This window comes from Zingiber officinale, chromosome 7B (assembly GCF_018446385.1).
Source record: "Zingiber officinale cultivar Zhangliang chromosome 7B, Zo_v1.1, whole genome shotgun sequence".
Classification (NCBI taxonomy): Eukaryota; Viridiplantae; Streptophyta; class Magnoliopsida; order Zingiberales; family Zingiberaceae; genus Zingiber; species Zingiber officinale.
The window spans coordinates 118,556,872-118,582,446 of NC_055999.1; the positions used below are offsets into that span (position 1 = coordinate 118,556,872).

At 37.9% G+C, this 25,575-nt stretch overlaps 3 protein-coding genes and 1 long non-coding RNA gene across 4 annotated transcripts; 3 read left to right on the plus strand and 1 right to left on the minus strand.

Moving 5' to 3' along the window:
* Positions 1–10,414: 10,414 nt before the first annotated feature.
* LOC122007210 (S-adenosylmethionine decarboxylase proenzyme-like) lies at positions 10,415–12,706 on the plus strand. Its single transcript, XM_042563026.1, has 4 exons — positions 10,415–10,588; positions 10,845–10,993; positions 11,111–11,124; positions 11,264–12,706. The coding sequence occupies exons 2-4, from the start codon at positions 10,862–10,864 to the stop codon at positions 12,414–12,416; spliced, it is 1,299 nt and encodes a 432-aa protein (XP_042418960.1). The 5' UTR covers positions 10,415–10,588; positions 10,845–10,861; the 3' UTR covers positions 12,417–12,706.
* Positions 12,707–17,049: 4,343 nt separating this feature from the next.
* LOC122007212 (serine/threonine-protein kinase RIPK-like) lies at positions 17,050–19,120 on the plus strand. The gene is made up of 4 exons (XM_042563029.1): positions 17,050–17,524; positions 17,634–17,769; positions 18,204–18,340; positions 18,444–19,120. Exons 1-4 carry the CDS (start codon positions 17,123–17,125, stop codon positions 18,999–19,001), a joined length of 1,233 nt encoding a protein of 410 aa, XP_042418963.1. The 5' UTR covers positions 17,050–17,122; the 3' UTR covers positions 19,002–19,120.
* Positions 19,121–19,962: 842 nt separating this feature from the next.
* LOC122007213 lies at positions 19,963–22,095 on the minus strand. The gene is made up of 2 exons (XR_006118862.1): positions 21,960–22,095; positions 19,963–20,298 (listed from the first exon to the last, which is right to left on the minus strand). It is a non-coding gene; the product is annotated as an uncharacterized LOC122007213 (long non-coding RNA).
* A 164-nt stretch (positions 22,096–22,259) lies between these two features.
* LOC122007211 (DNA mismatch repair protein MSH6-like) lies at positions 22,260–25,557 on the plus strand. The gene is made up of 6 exons (XM_042563028.1): positions 22,260–23,366; positions 23,560–23,656; positions 24,762–24,864; positions 24,943–24,996; positions 25,107–25,181; positions 25,356–25,557. The coding sequence occupies exons 1-6, from the start codon at positions 22,574–22,576 to the stop codon at positions 25,512–25,514; spliced, it is 1,281 nt and encodes a 426-aa protein (XP_042418962.1). The 5' UTR covers positions 22,260–22,573; the 3' UTR covers positions 25,515–25,557.
* Positions 25,558–25,575: the final 18 nt, after the last annotated feature.

Genomic DNA, 25,575 nt, shown 5'->3' on the forward strand with positions numbered 1-25,575 from the left:
GCCCTCTCCTCTGATTTCTCTTCCATACAGAACGAACAAAGTCTTACTCACTAAAGGACAACGGGGGAGCGTGTTGATCTCCTCCTTGGAAGGAGGTAAGTGATCCCCAAGACTCCTTTCGTCTTCTCTGTTTCGTCCCTTTCGCCTTCTCTGTCTCGTCCAAAGTTTGGCATTCTATTATCGCCGCCTCTGGAAGCGACAAAGTAAAAAACGACCGAAGTCTTATCTGCTTTTAGCATATTTATGCTGTGTTTTACCGATTTTTAGCGGATTTATACTGTGTTTTGCATATTTGTGATTCTAGATTTTGTTATTCATATGACTCTGATCTAATTTATGTAATTATTTATTTATTTGTAATTCTTACCGCATATATCTTGCTGTGTTTTGTAGATTTATGATTCGAGATTTTATTATTCATGTGACTATGGTCTGATTTATGTTATATTGTTTATTTATTTGTAATTCTTTGCAGCATATTATTTCTTGTAGCTTATAATTTCTCTTCTTTATGCTCTGTATCAAAGTTTGCTAATAACTATTTTGTTTGAATTTAGGCTGTAAAATTGTTATGGAACAAGAACTACTAATTGAGGGTGATTTCCAAGTGTTGGGTGATTCGTCAAGCTCAAACAAAGTTGATACTCTACAAATTGGGATGTGTTTTTCAGCTGAAGAAGAAGCTTACGATTTTTACAAATCCTCTGCCTAGGGTCTTGGTTTTGGTATTTAAAAGATGGGTTTCAAAAAAGGAGATGATGACCAGCTGAAGTATTTTTCATTCGGATCCTCTAAAATGATAAGACTGCTCCTAGGGTGAAATATTCCTTTTATCCTAGACCTTGTAGCAAAACGGATTGCAAAGCAAAAATTAATATTACAGTTCAGAATGATGGATTATGTGTCACTACTAGTATTCAACTTGAATACAATCATGCATTAAGTCTAAGGAAGTCAAGACATTTTAGATGTAATAAAGTGTTAGATTCCCGAACTAAGAGGAAATTAGAGTTAAATGATCAAGTGGGAAAAACTTTGAGTAAGAGTTTTCAATCATTTGTTGTTGAAGCCGGTGGCTATAAAAATTTATTGTTTGATGAGAGAATCACGGAGATTAAGACTTGGGAATGATGATGCAGGAGCCTTGAATAATTACTTTTGTCGTATGCGAAGTAGAAATTCAAATTTCTTTTATTTGAATGACGTTGATAAAGATTCTCGCATAAGAAATATATTTTGAGCTGATGCAAGATCTAGGGTTGCATGTGATTCTTTTTCTAATGTCATTACATTTGATACTATATATCTTACCAATAGTTATGATATATCATTTGCTCCGTTTGTTGGAGTAAATCATCATGGTGAATTCATATTGCTTGGCTATGGTTGATATCTAAAGAAGATTCTAAAATTTTCTTTTGGTTATTTAAATCATGGTTGACATGCATGAGAGGACGAGCTCCACGAGTTATTATTACAGATCAATGCAAAGCCATGGAAATTGCAATTCTTGGGGCATTTCTGGACTCTCATCAACGTTTATGTCTTTGGCATATTATGAAAAAACTTCTAGCCAAGTTTAGTAGTAGAGCTGTTAGACGAGTCAACTCGTAGTGGGGCGGGGCGGGGCGGGGCGGGGCGAGGCGGGCCGACCAGTCAACTTGGCGGGTTGGAAAATTTCTAACCCAACCCAATTCAAGGCGGGTTGCGGGTTTGGCGGGCCAACTCACGGGCCCATCAAATTTTTTTAAAAAAAATATTTTATATCTTCAACGTTTTACTTTTAAAATGTTCATCAATCAAATGTATCCATAAATATGTATTTTAAATATAAATAAACACAAACTGGTACTTATGTTGGATGAAAAGTACTATTTTTATTTTAAAATTATAACAGAGAAAGATAATAAATTGACATAAAACTTAGCTTACATGCGTTTCTCAACCCGCGGGTCAACCCAAGCTCGTCACAGGCCGACCCGCGCGGGTCACGGGCCTAGGTGGGCCAGCCCGCGGCGAGCTTGGGTTTATAAAATTTCAACCCAACCCGCTTAAATTGTTTGGCGGGGTGGGTCAATCTGACGGGCCTAACCCAAATTGACGGCTCTATTTAGTAGTCATGCCAACTATAAGTTGATAAAGAGAAACTTGAAGAATATTGTTTACAATTTTATGACATTTGAAGAATGTAATAGCAATTAGAAAAAATTAATCAAAGAATTTAACTTGGAGAAAAATGATTGGCTGAATTCCTTATATGAAATTCATCATAAGTGGATGCTTGTATATGTGAAAGATACATTTTGGGTAGGGATGTCGACAAGTCAAAAAACTGAAAGTATGAATGCATTTTTTGATGATTATGTTCATTTAAAAATAACTTTGAAGCAGTTTATTAAATAATATGACAATGTTTTGAAAAGCAAGATTAAAAAGCAAGATAATTTTGATTTTACATCATTAAATTCAATCATTCCAGTTATCAGTGACAATCCAATTGAAAAGTAGTTTCAAAGTGTTTACACTAACAAAATATTCAGGTTGTTTCAAGATGAATTGCGAGGTTTGATGTTTTATAACACTACATTTGTGAAGCAAGAAGTGTCAACACTCTTTTTTGAGGTGACGTAAACTATATATGGGAAAGAGGGAGCAACTCCAAAAAACGTTTCTTTTTGGGTAGAATATAGTGAGTTACAATCTCAAATGAAGTGTTTGTGTCGTCTCTTTGAGTTTCGTGGAATTATGTGTAGACATTTGACGTCAGTTCTGGTGAAAAGAAATGTCACTAACTCACTATAGTTTCAGAAAATTATACATTGGAACGATGGTGCAAAGACATTAAACGTGGATATCAAGGAATCACCAATATTTATGATGATTCTTATCATCATGCAGAGAAATGAAAAAGATATAATAATCTTCAACCATTGCTATAGGAAGTGGGGCAACTTGGGTCAAAAAATGATGAGAGGTGCTTTGTTTTGACCGAGATATTGAAAGAAGCAAAAAAGAGGATTATAGATATAAATATTGGTGATTCATTGGATGATTAACAAGACAACAATAAAATACATGAGGAATCAAGAAATGAGAGCAAATAGCTTCATAGTCCTCTAAAAGTAAGATCTCGTGGTCGTCCACCAATTAAACAAAAACAATCCAAAATTGAGCAAATTGTGAAAAAGGCAAAGGCAAAGTCTCAGAAAAAAGTTTGGTTGTATATTTGGTGAAATATGCTTTTGGTATTATGTTTTGATGATAATTAATTTTACTTTTGTTATTTGTTAATATTGAACATAAGTACATCTATCTACAGGATTTTACAGTCGATAAAAAGCAAGATGAGTTATCAAATATGAATTTTCCAAGTATGATCGATGATCAGTCCAGTTAAAATATAAGTTAGACACATAACATTTTTTAAATTTAGAATTTATCACTTTACATTTCATTTGTATATGTACTTAGAGTTGGTAATTTTGGCAAGAAATGGTACTGTTAAGATTATTTTAGAGTCCAATCAAAATTGGAAAAATGATTTTACATTTTATTTGCACATTTCATTGGTACTTTAACATTTCATTTATTTAAGAGTCCAGTCAAAATTGGAAAGCATGATTTTTTGATTTTGCTTCTTGATATGATTACAATTGATAATACTTGTTGTTCTTTTTTATAATGACTATGTATCATTATGGAAATGATATGATGTTAAAACCATACGGGTACTATTTTTCCAATTTATTTTTTTAATAGTTTACTGTTGAGTATATACTTGATAATTCTTTACTGTTGTGTATAGGTACGTCAACCATCTCATCTTGGTTATTTTCCGACAAATAACCTCGAATAATGCTACAGAAGATAGTTATTGGGGACTCAAAAGTGAAATTTTTTGAATTTGTTGATCAGAACTATGGTGGCAAGATTTGGTGTGCAATTGTTGTTTTTGTGGAGGTTTTGTTTGTAAAGATTCTGCCGGTGTATTTGTTTGGTTGTAAGGATTTTAGTGTGGATGTATTGATTTTTGAAATGTGCAGATCTTATGATGATTTTATTTTATGGTGAAAAGTGGATGGGATTTAGTGTATGGCAGAGCATGAAGAGTTTGAATCTAGCCGTATGAATCTAGAAGGCTTCACTACTGTAAAGCATGTCCTCTTGTTAGGCATTCTAAAGTGCCTCATCAATGTTAGCAAGTCACATTTGATAATCAAAATGTCTTGTAGCATACTGTTTTGATAATCAAAATGCTATTTCAATTTGTATAATATCTTTCAGTTTACTCTATTTGAAATTGATTCATTTCCTTGCATGTGTGGTCCTTGCTCAACTCGAAGTTTAGTAGCAAACTGAGTCGATTTGAACCTGATTCATTTCTTCTGCACATGCAGGGCCTGATATTTCAAGTCCTACGTAGGACCTGATATTTCAAGCCTTGCCCACTTCTTCTGCACATGCAAGACCTAATATTTCAGATCCTGTGCACCCTTGTTCACTTAAGTCAGAATTATAAAAGAAGCTGTTCTGGAATTTTACTGAACTCATAGAAAAACTTAGAAATGGAACACCTGAGTTCATGGTTTGCAGAATGCTCTTGCACTTTTTCAAGGTATAGATAAGAATCATCTTGTTTAACACATTAAATTTAACCTTCAAAATTCACATGTTCTTTGAGGACTTTATCTTTTATGGTTTAGATTATTCCTTGACTGGTAATCAAATTATAATAAAGATTATCAACTCAAATCCAAAATATTTCACAAGCGAGCATAAATTAGAAGCTCGTAGTTTCAAATTGCAGACACAAGCAGATGCATTAATAGCGAACATGAATTCATGAAGGTTTCACAAGATTCTCATATAACAATTTTACCTAAATTCCAAACCTCTCAACAAATGAAAAGGTTTCAGAAGAACAGAACTAGTTCACTTTGCATAACAAAACAAGTTACATTAATTAGAATTTCATCAAAATGTCAAGTTACATCATAAAATAAGTTACATCAACTATATTCCCATCGTTACAATCCAGATACATACAATTACAACGATAGCTACTCTATACTTTTTATTCAATGAACATATTTGATCACTAAGCTGCATAGCTACATGATTGTTGTTCACATCATCCAAAATATCATTGTATTCAATTGCACCTTCGTAACTAGTACATTTCTTTAATTCACTAATTTACAATTTTAATTTTTTTGTTATTTCTCTTCAACTCATTAATAATTATCTTACTTCTCTCTGATGGTTCTGGATCTTGCCATAAAAAGAAGCTACATCTCCTTTCCTGAGTTTCAAATCAACTTAATCAAAACTCAATAATTAAGAAACTCACAACACCATATTGGTATAATGAAAACTTACTCTAAAATTTGGACATAAAAAAAATTACCTTCCTGGATTGGATTCCGTCTATGATGTCTGGAGAATAGCTAGTAATCGACAATAATATAATATGCAGGGAGCTTCACATTGCTAGTCGTTCATGCACCGTCGAATGAAAGATGATGCTGATGAAGAGCCGACTACCATAATATACTGTGGTAAAAATAATAAAAACATAAATACTGTGACAATTTGTGCCTTGACCAACAATTTTGTGAGAGAAGAGTATCTTAAATAAAGATGCAAGGAATAAAACAATAAATTAAGGCCTTTTTTATATATTTTTTAAAATAATACCGTGACAAACTATGGTAAAAATAATAGAAACAGAAATATTAAAATTATGTTTATGTACCAAGTGGATATATAATAGAACTAGATTTAGACTATGAACCTTTTACCTAAATTACTTTTATTCGAATCATCCTCTACCAAGAAAAATAACTGGACGAGTTTGAAATGAAATCATCTTCAAGAGCCAAAGTATTTGTTTGATTGTTAATGAAGGAATAGAGCAATGCATAGAGGTTTTTCAAAGGGTTTTAGAATAAGTACTAGCATTGTGATTAAAGGAGGATCAAGTGAAAAATCATTAGATAGAGACTTCAATGTCAAGAAAGAAAGGATGATGGTGGTAAGGGGAAGAACTTAATGTTCAATGATAAGAGGAAGATTCATCAAGTGCTAAGAAACAAACTCGTATAAAGGCACGGTTAGTTGGTGGAGGAGCTTTAGGGATTAGGTAATGGAGGAACTTTAGGGCTTAGGCCATGGAGGAGCTTTGTGGCTTCGTTGGGGGTGCGGCTTTAGGGTTTGCTCGGCGGTGGAGCAGCTTCACCGGTGGTAGATCTCTGCTTCGTGCACAGCTTCTGCGTGGAAGAGAAATCGGAGGAGATATGGAGAAATCAGAGGAGAGGAGAGGAGAAATCGTATTAGGAAATAATTATTATAAGTAAATAGTTATTTTTTCATATTTATTAGGGAATAATTATTATTAGAAAATAGTTATTTGTTTTCTAGTTATTAGAGAATAATTATTATTAAGAAATACTTATTTTTTTCCTAATTTATGTATTTTCCTATTTTCACTTATAATGGTATTTATATATACCACATGTTATCATTAATAATAAGTGTGAATTCTATCGTCAATAAATAAGAGGAGAGGGTAGGAAGAGAAATTGGAGGAGAGAATGCAGCTTAGGGTTTTAGTTAAAGTAAGATTTTAGTCAGGAGGAGTTGGAGAGAAGGCTTCGTGCATTTTTTACTCCACGTAGGAATGGGATGACTCATTCCCTGAGCGTTTCGTGCTTTTTATTCCCGCAGCATATCATTTCTCGATTCCGAATAGTAAAATCCTATTAGGACCCAACCCAATAATAATAAATTCGGATTCAAATAATATTTTACTCGAGTCAATCGAGTAATACCTAATCCAAATCACGCCATGGGGCAGGTAGGGATGTAATTGAGCCGAGCTGAGTCAAACTTTTGAATGTTTAAGTTTGACTAATTTATAATTGAGTTGAGCTCAAGTTTTATTTAATGAATATATATTCATAGCTCACGAGCTTATTCGAGTTTTTATCGAGTCTAAACGAGTTTAATAAATATAAATTATAAATTTAAATATTTATTAAAAATTAAATTATATATTTAGAGAAAATTATAATATTGTTATTAAAATTTATAATTTTATTTTAATAAATAAATTTAATAGATTTGTCCATATTTTTTATAAATAGAGTGTAAATCTATAAATTCAATATCAAAATTATTATTATTTATTTAAAAGTTGATTAATGACCTTACTAATAAATATGTTAATGAACTAACAAGTTAAGTATTATGAAGTTTGAGCTTGATTTGTTTATCTTAATGAGTCTTATTAAACGAGCTCAAACACGTTTTTATCGAATCAAGTTTTGAATAGTTCATGAGCATCTTAGTTTATTTACATCCCTATAAATGGGATTAAGTTTTAGATATTAATTCTGATTTTTTACATATAATTAATTAATTAGGTCATAATATTTAATTTAAAATGGCTATTGTAGTTCTATAAAAAAAAATTTATGGGCATCTGGATCAACATTTTTAATATGCTACCTATTATGGAAGGGTTACCCGGGATATTTTTTAAAAATATATTTTCTTTATTATATTTTTTTCTTAAAAAAAATACTGCCTAACAAAATAAATAGATAAATATACTTTAATAAAAAAAATGCATTCTTTTGGCTTGCAATCTTTAGATCACGTGAACCGTAGACCGGTCCGGTTGCCGTTGCTTTTGTTAAAAATTATTCTTCTATCCAGAATCTGCACCCAAAATGGTGCCCTGTTCAGTGGTAAATCACAATGGTGGGTCTATGAGTCTGATGGCATTAAGTGTCACACATGGTATTAATAATTGTTTAATTTTTCTCTGATGGTCCTGGGTCTTGTCACAAAAAGGAGCCACACCCCTTTTTTTGAGTTTCAAATTAACCTAATCAAAATTTAATAATTAAGAAACTCATAATATCATGTTGGTTTAATGAAAATTTACTCTAAAATTTGGACATAAAAAAAATTATCTTTCTAGATTGGATTCCGTCCATGATATCTGGAGAATAGCTAGTGATCGATAATACTATAATATGTGAAGAGTTTTATATTATTCATCGTTCATGTACCATCGAGTGAAAGATAATGCTGATAAAGAACCGACTACTATAATACTATGATAAAAAATAATGAAAACAAAAATACTGACAATTTGTGCCTTGACCAACAATCTTGTGAGAGAGGAGTAACTTAAATAAAATGTAAGGAATAAAATAATAAATTAAGACTTTTTTATATATTTTTTTAAACAATACAAACATCATTCTGTAGTAAAAATAATAAAACACAGAAATATTAAAATTATGTTTATATACCAAGTAGATATATAATAGAACTAGATTTAGACTATGAACATTTTCACTAAATTACTTTTATTCGAATCATCCTCTACTAAGAAAAATAATTAGATGATTTTAAAATAAAATCATCTTCAAGAGCCAAAGTATTTGTTTGATTCTCAATGAAGGAATAGAGCAATGCATAGAGGTTTTTCAACAAGTTTTACAATAAGTACTAGCATTGTGATTATAGGAGGATCAAGTGAAAAATCATTAGATATAGACTTCAATGTCAAGAAAGAAAGGATGATGGTGGCAAGGGGAAGAACTTAATGTTCAATGATAAGGGGAAGATTCGTGCTAAGAAATAAACTCGTACAAAGACACGGTTCACTGGTGGAGGAACTTTAGGACTTAGGCGATGGAGGAGCTTTAGGGCTTAGGTCGTGGAGGAGCTTTGTGGCTTCATTGGGGGTGCGAGTTTAGGATTTGCTCGATGGTGGAGGAGCTTCACTGGTGGCAGATCTCTGCTTTGTGCACAAATTCTACGTGGAAGAGAAATCGGAGGAGATATGGAGAAATCGGAGGAGAGGGCGCAATTTATGTGTGGAAGAGAAATCGGAAGAGAGGGCAGGATGAGAAATTGGAGGAGAGGGCGCAACTTAGGGTTTTAGTCAAAGTAAAATTTTAGTCAGGAGGAGCTGGACAAAGAGAGAAGGCTTTGTGCGTTTTTTATTCCACGTAGGAATGGGATGACTCATTCCTTGAGCTTGTCGTGCTTTTTATTCCCGGAGCATATCATTTCTCGATTCCGAATAGTAAAATCCTATTAGAAACCCAATCCAATAATAATAAATTTGGATTCAAATAATATTATACTTGAGTCAATCGAGTAATACCCAATCTAAATCACTCCATGGAGTAGGTAGGGATGTAATCGAGCCGAGCTGAGTCGAACTCTTGAATGTTTGAGTTTAACTTGTTTATAATCGAGCTGAACTCAAGTTTTATTTAATGAATATATTCATAGTTTACGAGTTTATTTGAATTTTTATTTTAATGAATATATTCATAGTTTACGAGTTTATTTGAGTTTTTATTGAGCCTAAACGAGTTTAATAAATATAAATTATAAATTTAAATATTTATTAAAAATTAAATTATATATTTAGAGAAGATTATAATATTGTTATTAAAATATATAATTTTATTTTAATAAATACATTTAATATGTATCCATATTTTTTATAAATAAAGTGTAAATCTATAAATTTAATATCAAAATTATTATTTTTTCATTTAAAAATTGATTCATGAAAACTTCAGTTTGATTTATTTATTTTAACTAACTTTATTAAATAAGCTCGCTTTTATCAAATCAAGATTTGAATAATTCATAAACGACTTGGTTTATTTACCTCCGAGGGAATAGGATTAGGTTTTAGATATTAATTCTGAATTTTTAAATATAAATAAATAATTAATTAATTAGGTTAAATTTAAAATGACTTCAATAAAAAAAATTTATCGGCATTTGGATCAACCTTTTTAATATGCTCCCTACTATGGAAGGGTCCACGTTACCCGGTATATTTTTTTTAAAATATATTTTCTTTATTATATTTTTTTCTTAAAAAAATACTGCCTAACAAAATAAATAGATAAATATACTTTAATAAAAAGATGCATTATTTTGGCTTGCAATCTTTAGATCACGTGAACCGTAGACCGGTCTGGTTGCCGTTGCGTTTGTTAAAAATTATTCTTCTATCCAGCATCTGCACCCAAAAAGGTACCGTGTTCAGTGGTAAATCACAATGGTGGGTATATGAGTATGACTGTATTAATCGTCACGCATGTGAGTACATCACCGGGTAGCAAAAAACAGAGTATCCTATAGTTTGTCGGGTAGCGGCAACAATCGAAGCGGACGCGGAATAGTCCATTTACCGCGTCAAACTGGTGACTCCTACAGACGGGACCCAGATGGAAGCCAATTACATTAAGCGGTGGGCTGGAAGGGTAGCGAAGGAGAGTGCGTTAAAGGAGAATGACGCGGACGGTTCACTGCGACACGCGGGTGTTCAATCGTCCTCCTCCGGCGCTATTTAAATCCCTCGTCGCTTCTTCCTCCGCCTCAGCCACTCGCCTCCTAGAGTTTCCTGCTCTTCACGTTCGTCGTTCAACCCGTGTTATTTTTGCAAGAATCTTCTCCGAAAAAGGCTCTTCCTTGCCGTTCCAGACAGGAGAATCGTGAACGTATAGGCACCGTAGCATCAGGTTCATCAGGCCTTTAGATCGTACGTTTTCTCATGTTAAAATTTAGAATAACAACGCGCTTTTGCTCTTCTTGGGTTTTTCTTTCCCGTTGTTATATTTTTTTCTTCTTTGTGTTATTTGTTTCTCTGGATCTGTGGTGATCTTTAGCTGTTCCATTTTTTGGTCTCTTTGGTGATACAGAAAATGTTTGATTTCTATCTTTGCATATGTTTTTTTCAGTGTATGATGTCTCATTTTGATTCATTTTGCTTAGGGTTTGGTCTTGTCATTTTGCAGATATTGTTGATGAATTAATGGAGTCAAAAGGTGGGAAGAAATCTAGTAGTGGTAATTCATTACAGTACGAAGCTCCCCTCGGCTACAGCATTGAAGACGTTCGACCGCACGGAGGAATCAAGAAGTTTCAGTCCGCTGCTTACTCCAACGTAAGAAAAAATTGGATATTTTTCTTTGTGCTTATTGTTCTTTGTTGTATATCAATTTATGTTTTGCTTTCTCATGACAATTAATTTCTGATCATTTCTTTCTTTGATCCTTTGCAGTGCGTGAGGAAGCCATCCTGATGCCCTGTCTGATTGTCCAGTAGTTCAAGATCTGTCTTGTTTTTGGCATTTTGTTGTTCTTCTTTCCTTCAAAGTCTCTGGCTAGCTGCTTTCTAATAACCATACCTCTCTCAACCTCTCTTCTCCGTCAACCTCAATGGCATTTTCGACGAATTACTCCCCTGACCCCCCGGTCTCTGCGATTGGGTTCGAGGGCTACGAGAAACGCATAGAGATCACCTTCTCTGAGGCATCCATCTTTGCCGACCCTCGTGGTCAAGGACTGCGTGCCCTTTCTCGGGCACAGTTAGACTCTATTCTGGACTTGGCACGCTGTACCATTGTGTCTCAACTGGCGAATGATGACTTTGATTCCTATGTGCTATCCGAGTCGAGCCTCTTCGTCTACCCTTACAAGATCATTCTGAAGACTTGTGGAACTACAAAGCTGCTTCTTTCCATTCCCAGAATCCTTGAGCTCGCTACAGAACTTTCGCTCTCCCTTCAGTCTGCAAAGTACTCCCGAGGGACCTTCATTTTCCCAACCGCCCAGCCATCCCCACACCGAAGCTTCTCGGAGGAAGTTAGTCTCCTGAATGGTTTCTTCGGCAACCTCAAGTCCGGTGGTAATGCCTACGTGATCACTGATCCAGCAATGCCTAAACACAAATGGCACATCTACTATGCTACGGAGAAGCCTGAGACGCCTATGGTTACCTTGGAGATGTGCATGACTGGATTGGACACTCAACGTGCATCAATTTTCTACAAGAATTCTGTTGCTGCATCTGCCCATGAGATGACCAAGATCTCCGGGATCTCCGAGATCATCCCTGAGATGGAGATTTGCGACTTTGATTTTGAGCCATGCGGTTACTCCATGAACGGGATATGTGGTCCGGCGGCCTCTACAATTCATGTAACACCAGAGGAAGGTTTCAGCTATGCGAGCTACGAGGCCATGGGGTTCGACTCTCAGTTCCTGACCTACCATGACCTGCTCGAGAGAGTCCTTACATGTTTTGGCCCTTCTGAGTTCTCTGTTGCTGTCACTGTATTCGGAGGACGCGGGCATGCCCACTCTTGGGGAAAGAAAGTCGATACCCATGGCTACACGTCCAGTAAAATCTTGGAACAGGAGCTGCCGGGTGGGGGATTGCTGGTCTACCAGACCTTCTCTGCTTCCCCTGTCACTGCCACCTCTCCGAGGTCCATCCTGCATCACTGGGAAAGAGAAGATCAGGAAAATGCTGAAAAAGATGAAGATCGGTTTATGATTGGGAAGAAAGGAAATGATCAGAGTTAAAGTATTGCATTTGGACAGTTGGTGTGGTATGGTATTTTCTCCTTTTATTCCCTCTTGGCTTATTAGTAAAGCAGTCAGCCAGTAGCTTATGCTTTTCCTATGATACTCTCCCTATCTATATGTTCTAGCTCATAATAATGTTCTAGGTGGTTTGCTGCCATGTCTTCCACAATGAGCAAAATGGTTGTATCCTGCCAAAACTACTACTTGGCACTCAATAAAGGGTCTTTATTAAAGGACAATGTGCGATATCTTCTATAGTTTAATTGTGTTAGATTTGCATTAGATTCCGTTGACTTGTTGTCCAGTGTGTTTTTCTTTTGATATTCTCTCCCTATCTATATGTTTTAGCTCATATGAAATGCTCTAGGTGGTTTGCTGCTATGTCTTCCACAAAGAGCAATGAGCAAAAAGTTTGTATCTTGCCAAAACTACTACTTGGCACTCGATAAAGATGTTCTTTATTATTGGAAAAATGTGCGATATCTTCTATAGTTTAATTGTGTTAGATTTGCATTGGATTCCATTGACTTTGTTGCACTTCAACTTTTTCCAAATCTATCACCTACTTGATAGTTTTTCAATCTGTTTGGCTTGAAAATCCAGCTATTGCGATTTTTGTTCGGTTGCATTGTAATTATCTGTTTGGCATTATTTTTATATCTTGTATGTACTTTGGAAGTAACTAGAAAATAAAATGATGATTAGATAGGAACTGAAACATTTATTTAGTTTTCTTTATTCTCTCTTAAGTTTTTATTTTATGGGAGAGAAAAAAATAACACCAAATAAGTTAACTTTACAAAGTATTTCGTATTCCCAGAGACCATAATTATGAAACTAAGCATGCCTAGTTTACCCATTCTATCCACTTAATCCACTTGACCAGGACACTTTTCTAGCACAACGATTTGAATGGCTCCGTACCTGCCGGCGGGGTCTTCTCGTCGTCCACCGACCTCTCATTTGAGCATCAGAGGTGCAGGGAACGGCAGATGGTCGCCGGTTGTCAGATCCCCTCGAATCAGCTACGGCGAACTAGTGGCGGCCACAGAAGATTTCAATCAATGAAGGCTGACTGGATCAGGCAGAGTTCTGTGGCCGTTCGCCGGCCACAAAAGATTTCAATCAATGAAGGCTGACTGGATCAGGCAGCTACGGGAGGGTCTAGAGTGGCGTTCTAGGCGGCGACGGTGCATTGTTGCAGTGAAGGTCTTGAACCCTCCAAACTGGGAACTCGACTAGGAGCTTCGACAGGGAATGCCAAGTTCTGAAGCGAATCCGGCAGAGAAACCCGATGAGGGTCGTGACGGCGTGCAGCCTAGGCGAAGAGGGTGAGCATCTGCAACAACACCACAACTTGTCTGTGAAGGTCATCCATTGCGATCTGAAGCATAATAATGAGGTTATAAATGGATTAAGCGTTCGTGAATAAATAAGTTAAGTGTTCGATTTGATAAGGCTTGTATGTTAATCATTTCAAAAGTTTACTTTATTTTAAACTCAGAGTTCGATTATCTTATCAAATAAATTTGAGCACCTTAAAACTGGGCTCGGCTCATTTACAATCCTATCCAGCAACTTGCTACTCAACGATGAGACAACTCTCTTTGTCTCTGATTTTGGTATTTCAAGGTAGGCGGCGAGCGACGGAACGGGAAACTCAGTCGAAAACACGGCAAATTGTACTGCTAATTTGCTTTGTGGCTCCATTGGATACATGGCACCAGATATTGCTGCTACTTTGTGCTTCCTTTAGTATAACTAATGTGTTTTAGCCCAGACTTTCCGTTTTAGAATATGGATACGGAATACGGATTGAATGCATCAACGAAGGGTGATTCTATAGCTTCGATGTGCTAGTCCCGGAAATGATGATTCGATAACAGCCGACCTGATAATTATCATAGACCCACAACTAGTAAGTGAAACGAGGCGGCAACCGCCCGAATTGCGAAAAATGTGGGAGGTTGGAACCATAGTAATTGCTAGAATTGGGCTTGCTCTGCACTTAGAAGAGTCCGTTGTCCAGGCCAACGATGACTTGGACCGATAGAAGAGGTATCTCACGGGTGACATGACCGCCACCCTCGCTCGGCATGTCGGCCTCCACCTTCATAGAGATAAGCCAATCAAATAGACAACTAGTTGCAAAAGATGGAATCAAAACGATAAGATCATGGGACTCGATGATTAGACATTAGTGAAGCCAAAACCGCATCAGCCACTTTGTTGCATCATAAAGAAGAAAGAGATGGGGCACTAGCTACTTGAAGGGTCTACTGCATTATTACAAGTCTTTTTCTTTTTCTTTTTCTTTTAAAAAATAATAAAAAATATTTTAATTATAGTTTTTTTATTTAAAATTAAATACTCTAGTCTTGTGTGTTTCACATGGAGCCGTGTTCATCAAAATAGTTCTAAATAGTAGAGTTTTGATCAAAACAAGTTTTAAAGTGGTGTAATTTTGATCAAAACAGTTGTGAGATGAAACGCAAAGGGGTATTTTGGGCAATACAAATGGCACGAAAAAGAAAACTGGTCCTAACGAATACCACTGGTTAATGTTTGGCCTTGACTTAATGGTTGATTGGAAGTAGATCTTTCGTTATCTTGTAAAATGTCGGGACATGAAAGGAGCTCACAGTGTTAGCTCTCTGACACTCACGTCGGGCATTGGTTCAGTGATGAAGAATACTATAAATGAATAATAGCGAGGAGCATGTAAAATAACAAAGTATTGCATATCTTTATCTATGGATATAATTTTTTTTTTATAGTGTCACTGTAACGTCTATGCATGTATCTCAAAGTAGTTGCATGTATTCCAAAACGTCCTAGGAAAAGACAAATTAAAAAGTGTCCCTAACACATTTCCTTAAACGAGCATGTAAATCTCCGACATGACAGACTAGATCCTTCTAAAGTACTGTTTGTTTGTTAGACATTCTTTGTTGTCAATAGTACAAACTTCCAAAAGAGTATGATAAAATGTGTATGTGGGTCTCACTATAAGTTTATCGGGGGCTACTAGTCCAAGACGTCACCAGCTCGATCGTACTGAATAGAACTATCGACCTATTCTTCACTCAACTTTACTATCGTCGAAGAAGCACATGATGCCCGATCAGACGTAAGATTCGATCAACCAAGGCGGTGAGTCGGGTATCTTAGTATTAGGTTCTAGAAATCGATTATAAGTGAGAAGGACGACCGCTCGGATGGTCCGCCTGACCGGCTCTAGAGGCCCACACGACCATCCACAATCTACGATTTCATCGTCCACCCAATCCTGTAATTTTGACCATCACATTAGCTAGTTTTCATTGCTTTGACATATTTTTAGAGGGCCTATCTTCATCACAGTATCAACTCCGATTAATTCTAAGAATATAAATTTTCCACTAATCAAATTAGAAAATTAATCAAATTAAATTTAAAAAATACTCACAGCGGAGCATCCATCACCTCACCTCTGCAGGTTCTTAACTCAACTGTCCTTTAAAAGAATTTTTCATTAACTACGCAAGACGAAATGTATCATTTTGAACGATGAGTCGGGAATAAGGGCGGAGCTACTTGTTGATCGTACCCCCACGATCTTGAACAGGAGGATCTGGGGCTTTTATTTTCTATCAGTCCGGATAGATCAGGCATCGGTCCTTCTGGATCCGCCATTGGTGGGGAAAAGAATATTTAAGTTTTCGACGTAGTGAATTTTTCTCTTTAGTTTAGTGGGCGTGTAGGATTTAATTTCCACATGAATTTATCTGTTTTACACACTGTTTTACTGCATCAATAAAATTCCTTTCATGACTTCATTCTCTTTATAAAAGCCTTCTGGTGGACCTTAAAGTGCTCTAGCTAGGCGCCAGCTACGGCGGCGCCGCCGGATGGTGCGGACCGGAGCGGTCGACGTGGCAGCAATCCCGCGAGCTCGTTGATTCATCTAACACATCGAGAACCAGTTCTTCTTCGGCGGCAATGTCGACGGCTTCAGGTTGCCGCCGTCTCGCAAGCACTTCATTCAGAAGCCGGAGAGAGTTTGGACTTACCACCTGAGACCTGGTCAACCCGTGTGTTTTGACTTCTTGACTGGTTTTGCAAGTCCAATAGGATCGCGACGTGTGTCCCTCTGCACAGCCATCAGATCCATGTTGTTACGATCGTACGGCTTTAATTCCCGTGATACGGACCCATGGTCATATGCCCATGACAATTAAAATATTTTTATTATGATATAATTATATTAAAACAAGCATTTAAAAGGAGTTTAACATGATAAATAATTCCCGATTGAAATGGAAAAGTTTGAACTTTCATATTTCAAACACGCTAAAAAATTACATAGAGTGAACATCTAAGAAAAATTATACTAGAACTCAAGATACTATAAATTTAAGGTTTAATTCGATAAAAAATTATTTATATTCGTTCAATTGAGTACGATATGATTATTTTCTTGAATAGTTCAAGGAAATAGGTGGGATAATGCCGATGTGTATATGTATCCACACACACCAAACCGCGGCAATGCTGTCCCCCCAAAATTGTTAACCCTGTTGACTTTGGCGCGGTCAAAGGTTGACTTTGACTAAAACTCCTCCATGTTCATATAAGCTTCCTTCTTAAGGCTGCTGAGGCAGAGCAGCATCATCTCCCCCATCGATCTCTCCTCCGTCCTCATCCAATCGGCGGCCGACACCATGACCAGGCGCCTCCGCTCGTGGATCCACTCCTTAACGGCGAGCTGCTGGGGCGGCGCTGGCGCCGGCAGCGTCGCGGCGGCTTCGGCCGGAAGCGACGGCGACAAGGCCGGTAAGTCCTCCAGCTCGCCTCCGAGCAGGGTCTCTTACAACGACATCAGTACCCTGTCGGCGGAGGAGCTGTCGCTGAGCCTGCCGGGCTCCAACCTCCACGTGTTCACCCTGGCGGAGCTCCGGGCCGTCACCAGGAACTTCTCCATGACCAACTTCATCGGCTCCGGCGGCTTCGGCCCCGTCTACAAGGGCTTCGTCGACGACAAGCTCCGCCCCGGCCTGCCGGCGCAGTTCGTCGCCGTCAAGTCCCTCGATCTGGAAGGCGGGCAGGGGCACCGTGAATGGCTGGTAATTAATTAATTAATTAGCATAATCCATCCATTAACCATATTAATTACTAATGAATCATTCGATTAATATTTTTAAATTTATTTATTTATTTAATTAATTTTCTCAGGCAGAAGTGATTTTTCTTGGGCAATTGAGGCATTCTCACTTGGTGAAATTGATTGGATATTGCTGTGAAGATGAACACAGAATGCTAGTTTATGAGTACATGGCCAGAGGAAGCCTTGAGAACCATCTTTTCAAGAGTAAGTTGAATTTAATTTAATTTATTATTAATATTATTTTAATTTTTAATTTTATGTGGTTGAATTATGAAATTTCCCTTAAAAATCTTCTAGTTGATGGGAATAAAGTTGGGATATGAACGAGAGTAGTAGCTAAACCATCACATCAAGATACATAAGTTAATGATGTAGGACAGACAAATTCAACTTTGGCAGCTTCTTTTTGAAAGTGTGAAATGCATCATCAATCAATTTATTCATATTTTTTAAAAAAATATTCTTTTTTATCTCAATATATTGTCTTTTCAGATTTATAGGATTAAAAAAAAATTAAAAATACCACCTAGCTATAATTTTATATATTTTCAATATATTAACTCTTGCTTTAACTGCTCTGCATGTATATGTTTTAGGTGAGTTAACAACATGTGACCTAATTGGGTTGACTTTGACAGGGTCTCTGGCTTCGTTACCATGGTCAACGCGGATAAAAATTGCTGTGGGCGCCGCCAAGGGACTCGCCTTTCTTCATCAATCCCGCCAACCCGTCATTTACCGAGATTTCAAAGCCTCCAACATTTTGCTTGACTCGGTAAGTTACTTCTTTATAAACGTGTTAGACAGTTGACTATTCGATTTAAAAGTCAAAAAGTTCACTAGTTCGACATGGCGGCTGACTTCTTATTTGCCTACAGGATTACACGGCGAAGCTTTCCGACTTCGGATTGGCAAAGGACGGTCCCGAGGGCGAAGACACCCATGTCTCCACCCGCGTCATGGGAACCCATGGTTACGCCGCCCCCGAGTACGTCATGACCGGCCATTTGACAAAGAAGAGCGACGTGTACAGCTTCGGCGTGGTGCTACTGGAGCTGTTGAGCGGCCGGCGGTCGGTGGATAAGACCCGACCGCCGCGGGAGAAGAACTTGGTCGAGTGGGCACGGCCGTACCTCAATCACCCCACCAAGTTCGTTCGCGTGATCGACACCCACCTCGAAGGTCTCTACTCGGCCACCGCCACCCAAAATGTGGCAGCCATCGCCTACAAGTGCCTCAGCCTCAAGCCCAAGTTGCGCCCCGATATGCACGCCGTCGTTGATGCCCTCGAGCCACTCCTAAATCTCCACGAGGATGCCCTCGCCGGCCCCTTCGTGTACACAGCCCCGAGTAGTGGCGGCTCCAACAAAGAGACAACGGAGAAAAGCAACCGCCGAACACGAACACGGCCGGAGACACAGAAGGTGGTTTCCTAGGCCACACTTCACCGGCATTGCCAAGAACAAGATTCAAACTGTAATGAATATTTTACCTCTTGGATTGGTGTCTGTTTGTTCCAAGTGTTCATTGAATGAATTCTTTGCCTTTGAGTTGATGACTGTTTTTAAACTCGCGCGGAAGATGGATGTTCCGGGCATACATACAATGAACAAAACTCGGTTAAGATGGATGTTCCGGGCATACATACAATGAACAAAACTCGGTTAACTCGACAAATCAACATAACATACAGGAGTGACTGAAATGGTCTGCATCATTGTCTGTAGGCTTCTTGAGCCGAGTTTGAGATCAATTCCCTCACCTGAGATAAAATGCTAGTCGGTATTACTACCGAAGTATGTTTCCGAAAGTTCCTTTCCTGTGCAAGCGAAAAGAGAAACAATCGCGAATATTCATTAAGCACTTGAGGAATTAAGCAATAGAAGCCATTTTAGTTTGGCAGTTCAACCTCCAAATCAACAATCAGATTAAACATAAACAAGCCAAATCCATTTATAGTTGATTGAATTTTAAGAACTACAAACAAATATCAAAAAAGAAAGAGGATCCCTATCATATCTATAAGAAATCATGTTTTCAGCTCAGGATTCATCCATATTTGTAAAAATACAACATCGCGGCAAAATATCAGTAACAAAAAATAGATTTGTAAAAAATGGTTTATTATATGACACAGGTATGGAGGAGCTAGAAGAGGTGATGAATACTAACTGTTAATGTTCCTATGCATGACAAAAACCAGCATGAATTTCGCATTGTTTGGGGGTCTTCTTCTCCTTGTATACCGATGCACTCGATGTATACATACACAAGTTTTGAGTCTACTTGACATGCCACTAGTAGCGATTGTAGCTTTTAGAATCTAACTGCAAATGGATCTGAGTTGTAACTTGCAAGTCGTTCGCAATCAGGCAACCATGATTTGGGATTTTGTGGTTCATCTAAGCATTCAGTTTGTGAATGTATGTATACATTTGGGATTTTGTGGTTCATCCCGACATCTGTACATCAAATATATTCGCTCTCAAGCTCGTCGAAACTAAGAATAAAACAGGATTTTGATGAGAGACAACTAAAAAGAGCTAAAAAGTGTTTCAACTTTAAACGTCTATGGATAAAAGGCAACTAAAGATTATAACTGAGATGTTTTTCAATGGCTCAACACCTTCTAAATCAGGCTTCTCGGAAATAACCTGTCTACCGACTTTGAGCGACTGCTCTAGCTCCACAACCGCATCATCGGTAGCAAAAGATAGCCTCCATCACTTCTACCTGAATGAGATGTAAGCAAAATGATAAAAGACTGTGGTATTTTTGTCAACAGAACTTCAAGAGGCAGATGACTAAGAACATGAAGCATCGATTTTCAATTGTGAACACTAGCAACAAGTGACTGGAGGAATAGAGGAGAGTGTCATCATCTTGTCTAAAATAGCATTAGCACAAACTATAAATCTACTTGACTAAAACCTTTGGTATCTTGCATTTCATGTTAGTCAAACTCGGACGAGTACAATTCTTGGGTTACTAACAAGAACCTAGTAAAACATACCTCAGCTGTATACATTGTGAAATTATAAAGGGTATAATTTCGAAGATATATGAAGCTAGTAAACAAAGTAAACCTATTCAACGAGGAAATGTCGATGAACGGTGGCTAACTGAAATTGAGACACAGTTCTATAGTTTAGTATAAACAACGTAAACATATGATCTTGTTGTCTGATGTTGAAGTGTATGTTACTCAGGCAAATGAAAAAAAATTAATGCAGTAGAGAACAAAAAATGTTAAGGTAGATGTGTAATTGGTTTCTTGAGCTAGTAGCTAAGTTAAATTATGTAGTTGTGACAAGGTTCAGCATTAATTTTGTTGTTAGTGTAATCAATTGTTTCCTAGACAAAGGTGTCTTCTATCAAGATGGTAAAAGTACGCCCCCACGGATTGACGTAGTTGGTACATGCATGAGTGTTTGCTCCAATATGTTTTGATATCAATTCCTAATGACTGCAAACTGTCTCGTTAAGTACTTAAGTTCCTTAATCCAATAGGTTGAAGCAAGGATTTTATAAAAAAATCTAAACTTGAACCCGAACCCAAATAATCCTATTAAAAACGATTTTTTTGCTATCTTTTTTATAGTTCCTCACTTTTATCTAAATACTAACCTTGATATTGATATATATAAAAACATCTTAATTTTTTAAAAAAATTTGATTTAATCCCCAAAAAATACTAAACCTTAAATTCAGGTCAACTCGGGTCAATCAGAACCCGACCCAATTCTAACACAACCCGAAAACTCTCAACCCGAATCTGATATTTTTTGGGTCGACTCGGGTCGGGTTGGCGGGTGGAATTCATTTTTGACACACCTAGCTAGAGCAAAATATCCCTCGTGATTTATCTATCTGTATCTTGTCGTAGGGCCGGCGATATTAGATCGTTTGGGGTGAGCGATATCACATTTGCTCCAAAAGATGATAAAGCCTTCTCGGTTTCCTAGACATGTGCCTTTTCAATTTCCTCAAATATCTAAGAATTAAGTCCCAACTTCGATGAATTAATGGATGAGTTTTCTTTAATGGACAATTGACAAAGCTGGGTTAATGGACTGTCCGCTGCGAGTGCTTTCTGATTTATCCTAATTGCAAGTGGGCAATTTCTGTGAGGTAGGACCAGTCCTGATTAGTCGGTATCAAGTGGCAACTAACAAATAAAAAAAAATAAAAAGATGGAAAAAGCTTTGTTAGTTGTCGCTAAGGTCCTAAGCTCAAAACCCTCCTTCACGAAATGGAGGATTGCTCCCATTCCCTTAAAAACCAGTTTTTTAAGCGTTCTGAAAAGAGAAGTGTTACAAAAGTGTGCCGGATTCTAGGGTTGTTCATTATCATGAATTGAGGTAGGCGACTGAAAATTGTTCGGGAAGATGTACCTGGATCTAACTCAGGGAAGGGAGGCGGTGGTGGTGGTCGCAGGCTGCAGGAGCCGGAGTTCGCGAGTCCGTGGCGGTGAGTTGGTTGCGCGACGAAGGGGAGGACCGAGGGCTACCTTCTGACGATGGAGGAGAGAAGGTACTGTGGCGAAGAAGATAGTGTGGTTCCGGTGCGGGCGGCTTCTGGCCAGAGAGACGGCGAGATCCGACCAGGGTGGTGTTCGGCGACGACAAGGGGCGTGGCGGAACCTTCGCATCGCTACCTAGGTTATGCGGAAGCCTGCATTTGCGAATATGCGGACGTCAAATTAACGGTCCGCAGAGAATAAGTGGCTGTTTACTTGGAAGGAAGAAGAAAGGCATGCGCATCCATTTCTCGCCAATAGTTTTAGTTCCACTCCCTCTCTCTCGTCTCCTTTTACTCCACGGCGGTAAACACAGCGTAATCGCGAGTTTCGTGCCGCCGTCGAGAAGTAGCGTCCGGGCCGCTCACGTGGACAAGCGCTCGTGGATTCCCGCCTTTTCCTCTTCTCTGATTCCCGCCGCTCCGTCTCTCGACCTCCTGCTCAAAAGCCCTCGTCGCCTCTCTCCGAAGCCTTCGATCTCCACCGCTAATGGTGCCTTCCCGCCGCCTTAGCGGTCGCTCGCCGCTTGTTCGGAAGCAGAGCCAGATCACCACCTTCTTCTCTCCCGGCCAGGCTTCCAAGCGAAGCCCTAATCCTAGCCCTAATCCCAGCCCAAGTGCCGATCCCTCTCCGCCCCAACCCAAGGAGAAGAAGCCGCGGCTCGTGATCTCCCCTTCCTCCTCTCCCGGTGCCAACACTCCTCCCTCTGCCGCCAAGAGTGGCTTCTCGGAGGATGTGGTCGGTAGGCGGATCAAAGTCTTCTGGCCCCTTGACAAGGTCTGGTACGAAGGGAGGGTCTCTTCCTTCGATGCTTTGCAAGGGAAGCACCTGGTCCTGTATGATGACGGAGAGGATGAGGCGCTTGATCTTAGCAGAGAGAAGTTTGAGTGGGTGGAGGAGGAGCCGCCAAGAAGGCTCCGTCGGCTGAGGCGGTTGTCGTGCACGGTGGAGAAGGATTGTAACTCAGGGAATGTGGAGGATGGGGTTGGCGAGGAGGATTCTAGTGGTGACGAGGAATGGAGAAAGGTTGGGGGAAAGGACTCGGAGGAAGATGACTCAGATGAGGTGGAATTGGAGGATGAGGACGACGTGGTTGTGGCGAACTCGAGTGGCCGGTCCAGGACATCTACAGGTTCAAAGAAAAGGAAGAAGATGGACGTTGAAAGCTTAGATTGTACTAAAAAATTAAATTTTGGTGGAAATGGAGGGAAGATTATGAATAAATCCTCCCCATGTGCAGCGGAAATTACTTCCTTTTGCTCACCCTTGACTAGTGATAAGAGTAAGTAATTGGTAGGAAAAGTTTGATAGGTTTCATGCAAATTACAGTGATAACTTGGATTCACTCCGCTTCAAGAGCATTTCCATATCTGATCTTGTCATCCAATTGTTACTCGTGGTTGTATATAAATGCTTTCTCCATCTAGTATACAACTTAGTTTGAGTTGGGTTGTGATGAAGAATTTGTCATTCAGGGGCACAAATCCAGACTGCTATTAACAACATTCTAACTTCTGAAGTAGCCGAACGGTTTGAGAGACGAGAAGCAGAGAAGTTCAGATTCTTGCGGGTGTAAGTTTTCTTTTTTCCTCACTCCAGAGCCTATGCAAAGGAAGTTTGATTTGATTATGTGTTGCTTGCTTTTACATTGTCAAAGCAAGCTGGTTTTTGTTTGATTTTATTTATTATTAATTTTTTTTATGATGTGGGTGACTCTGATGATGAACTCATAATTTCAGTTCAGCTAGTCTAGGTAGGATTGATATTTCTAATAAACAACGGCTTATGATATATATTCACCATACCCGTGTCAAACAAACATACAGTTTAATTGATTGGCCATTTCACTTTGTTCATTTGAAACAACTTATTTATTTATTTATTTATTTATTTATACAAATGTGTCAATTTGAGCTTGACCATTTTAAACCTTGTATATTAAGTAAATGAGATTGAATCTAGCTAGATACAATATTGAGCCAAAGATCATGTTTAAGATTTTTTATTAAAGAATTTTATCCAGCTCAACTAGAGCCAAGCTTGTGTTATGATCATTGTACTGCCTACCAGTTATTAGGGGTGCAATATTATATCAGGAAAGTAAGAAAAGAGCAACAAAGAAGATAAAGATAAAAAAACAAGAAATAAGATCAGATTTAGAGTCACAAATTGTCTTTCAGCAAAATTACTGAAGCCCATGGTCACACGGAAGAGTCTCTTATATTCTCATCAATTTTACCTTATAATCTACATTGCCACAACAAACCTTGTGCAAACTAACACACATATCACGTAACAAGATGTTTCCCCCCTCCTTTTATAAACCAAGGAGTTAAGGACTTACTTGCATATATATCCTGTAATTACCAGATACTAAACATTACATATGTCATGAATAAGATTTGTTCACAGTTTATATACGATCAGGGTTTCAAGCATGAGGTTAACTTATGGAAGAATCTATGTAAGACTTACATAAGCATAATAATTTCATAATTGAGGTCCACAGACTTGGTGTGCATACTTGGATCTGTTGCAATGCAAGATTGTTGCATTAAAAAATGATAAAATAGCTGTCCTTGGATTGAGCTTAATGCTATCTATGAAGTGTTTTTGCTAGAACTTCTTCAGTTTTTTTTTTGATAGGTGAAATCAACATATTTATTCTTTATAATAGAGGGCGTATGGATGCTAAAAGGAGATGCCCTGGAGATGAAAACTATGATCCAAAAACTCTTTATTTGCCACCTGAATTTTTGAAGACCTTGTCAGGTGGACAGGTATTGTTCTGTTTCTGTGGCCTTTAGTTGTAAATTTCTTTTGTTATTTTTGCGTTGGTTATTATGCTTGTTTTATAGAGGCAATGGTGGGAATTCAAGTCAAAGCATATGGATAAGGTTTTATTCTTCAAGGTATTAGCATTTACTAGATTTGCGCTCATGATAGAATATGATGCACTAGGAAGCTTAATCTTCTATTCTCAACTAATTTGGAGCTGATCATGACATATTTTTATTATCAGATGGGGAAGTTCTATGAATTGTTTGAGATGGATGCTCATATTGGCGTTCGAGAACTTGATTTGCAATATATGAAGGTACTTAACCTTTCCTTTTTCTTGTCTAGGTTAGCTCAGATTGTATCTTTTATTGCCAATACTGCCTCTTTTGGTAATCTGTATTCTCTTGTCAATGCTGCCATTTTTAATAATTTGTTAGGTTCAGTTAAAGAAAACCTTGATGTGTGTGATCTTGGTTTCATCCTTTCACAGTTGGAAGCTATTGATGGAGATGATAGCATCCACCTTCTTGATTTTCTTCACCAGGTTCTTGTTGTCCAAGCTAGAAGACAAATATTAAGAGGACCAGGGGATAAGAGATTATGGAAAGGAAGGGAACACAAGCTAACTATACATAATTTATATGTATAATACCAAGGCCTTATCCCCAATTTGAAACACTATAAACATCAATAAGAACTAGAGAATTAAA

What these genes read in the sequence shown, in the direction of transcription:
- LOC122007210 (XM_042563026.1), top strand. Translation starts at nt 10,862, where the DNA reads ATGGAGTCAAAAGGTGGGAAGAAATCTAGTAGTGGTAATTCATTACAG.
- LOC122007212 (XM_042563029.1), top strand. Translation starts at nt 17,123, where the DNA reads ATGACCAGGCGCCTCCGCTCGTGGATCCACTCCTTAACGGCGAGCTGC. An exon ending in AGGGGCACCGTGAATGGCTG is followed by an intron (nt 17,525 to 17,633) that starts GTAATTAATTAA and finishes TAATTTTCTCAG; the next exon opens with GCAGAAGTGATTTTTCTTGG. An exon ending in CCAACATTTTGCTTGACTCG is followed by an intron (nt 18,341 to 18,443) that starts GTAAGTTACTTC and finishes ATTTGCCTACAG; the next exon opens with GATTACACGGCGAAGCTTTC.
- LOC122007211 (XM_042563028.1), top strand. Translation starts at nt 22,574, where the DNA reads ATGGTGCCTTCCCGCCGCCTTAGCGGTCGCTCGCCGCTTGTTCGGAAG. An exon ending in AAGTTCAGATTCTTGCGGGT is followed by an intron (nt 23,657 to 24,761) that starts GTAAGTTTTCTT and finishes TCTTTATAATAG; the next exon opens with AGGGCGTATGGATGCTAAAA. An exon ending in TTGATTTGCAATATATGAAG is followed by an intron (nt 25,182 to 25,355) that starts GTACTTAACCTT and finishes ATCCTTTCACAG; the next exon opens with TTGGAAGCTATTGATGGAGA.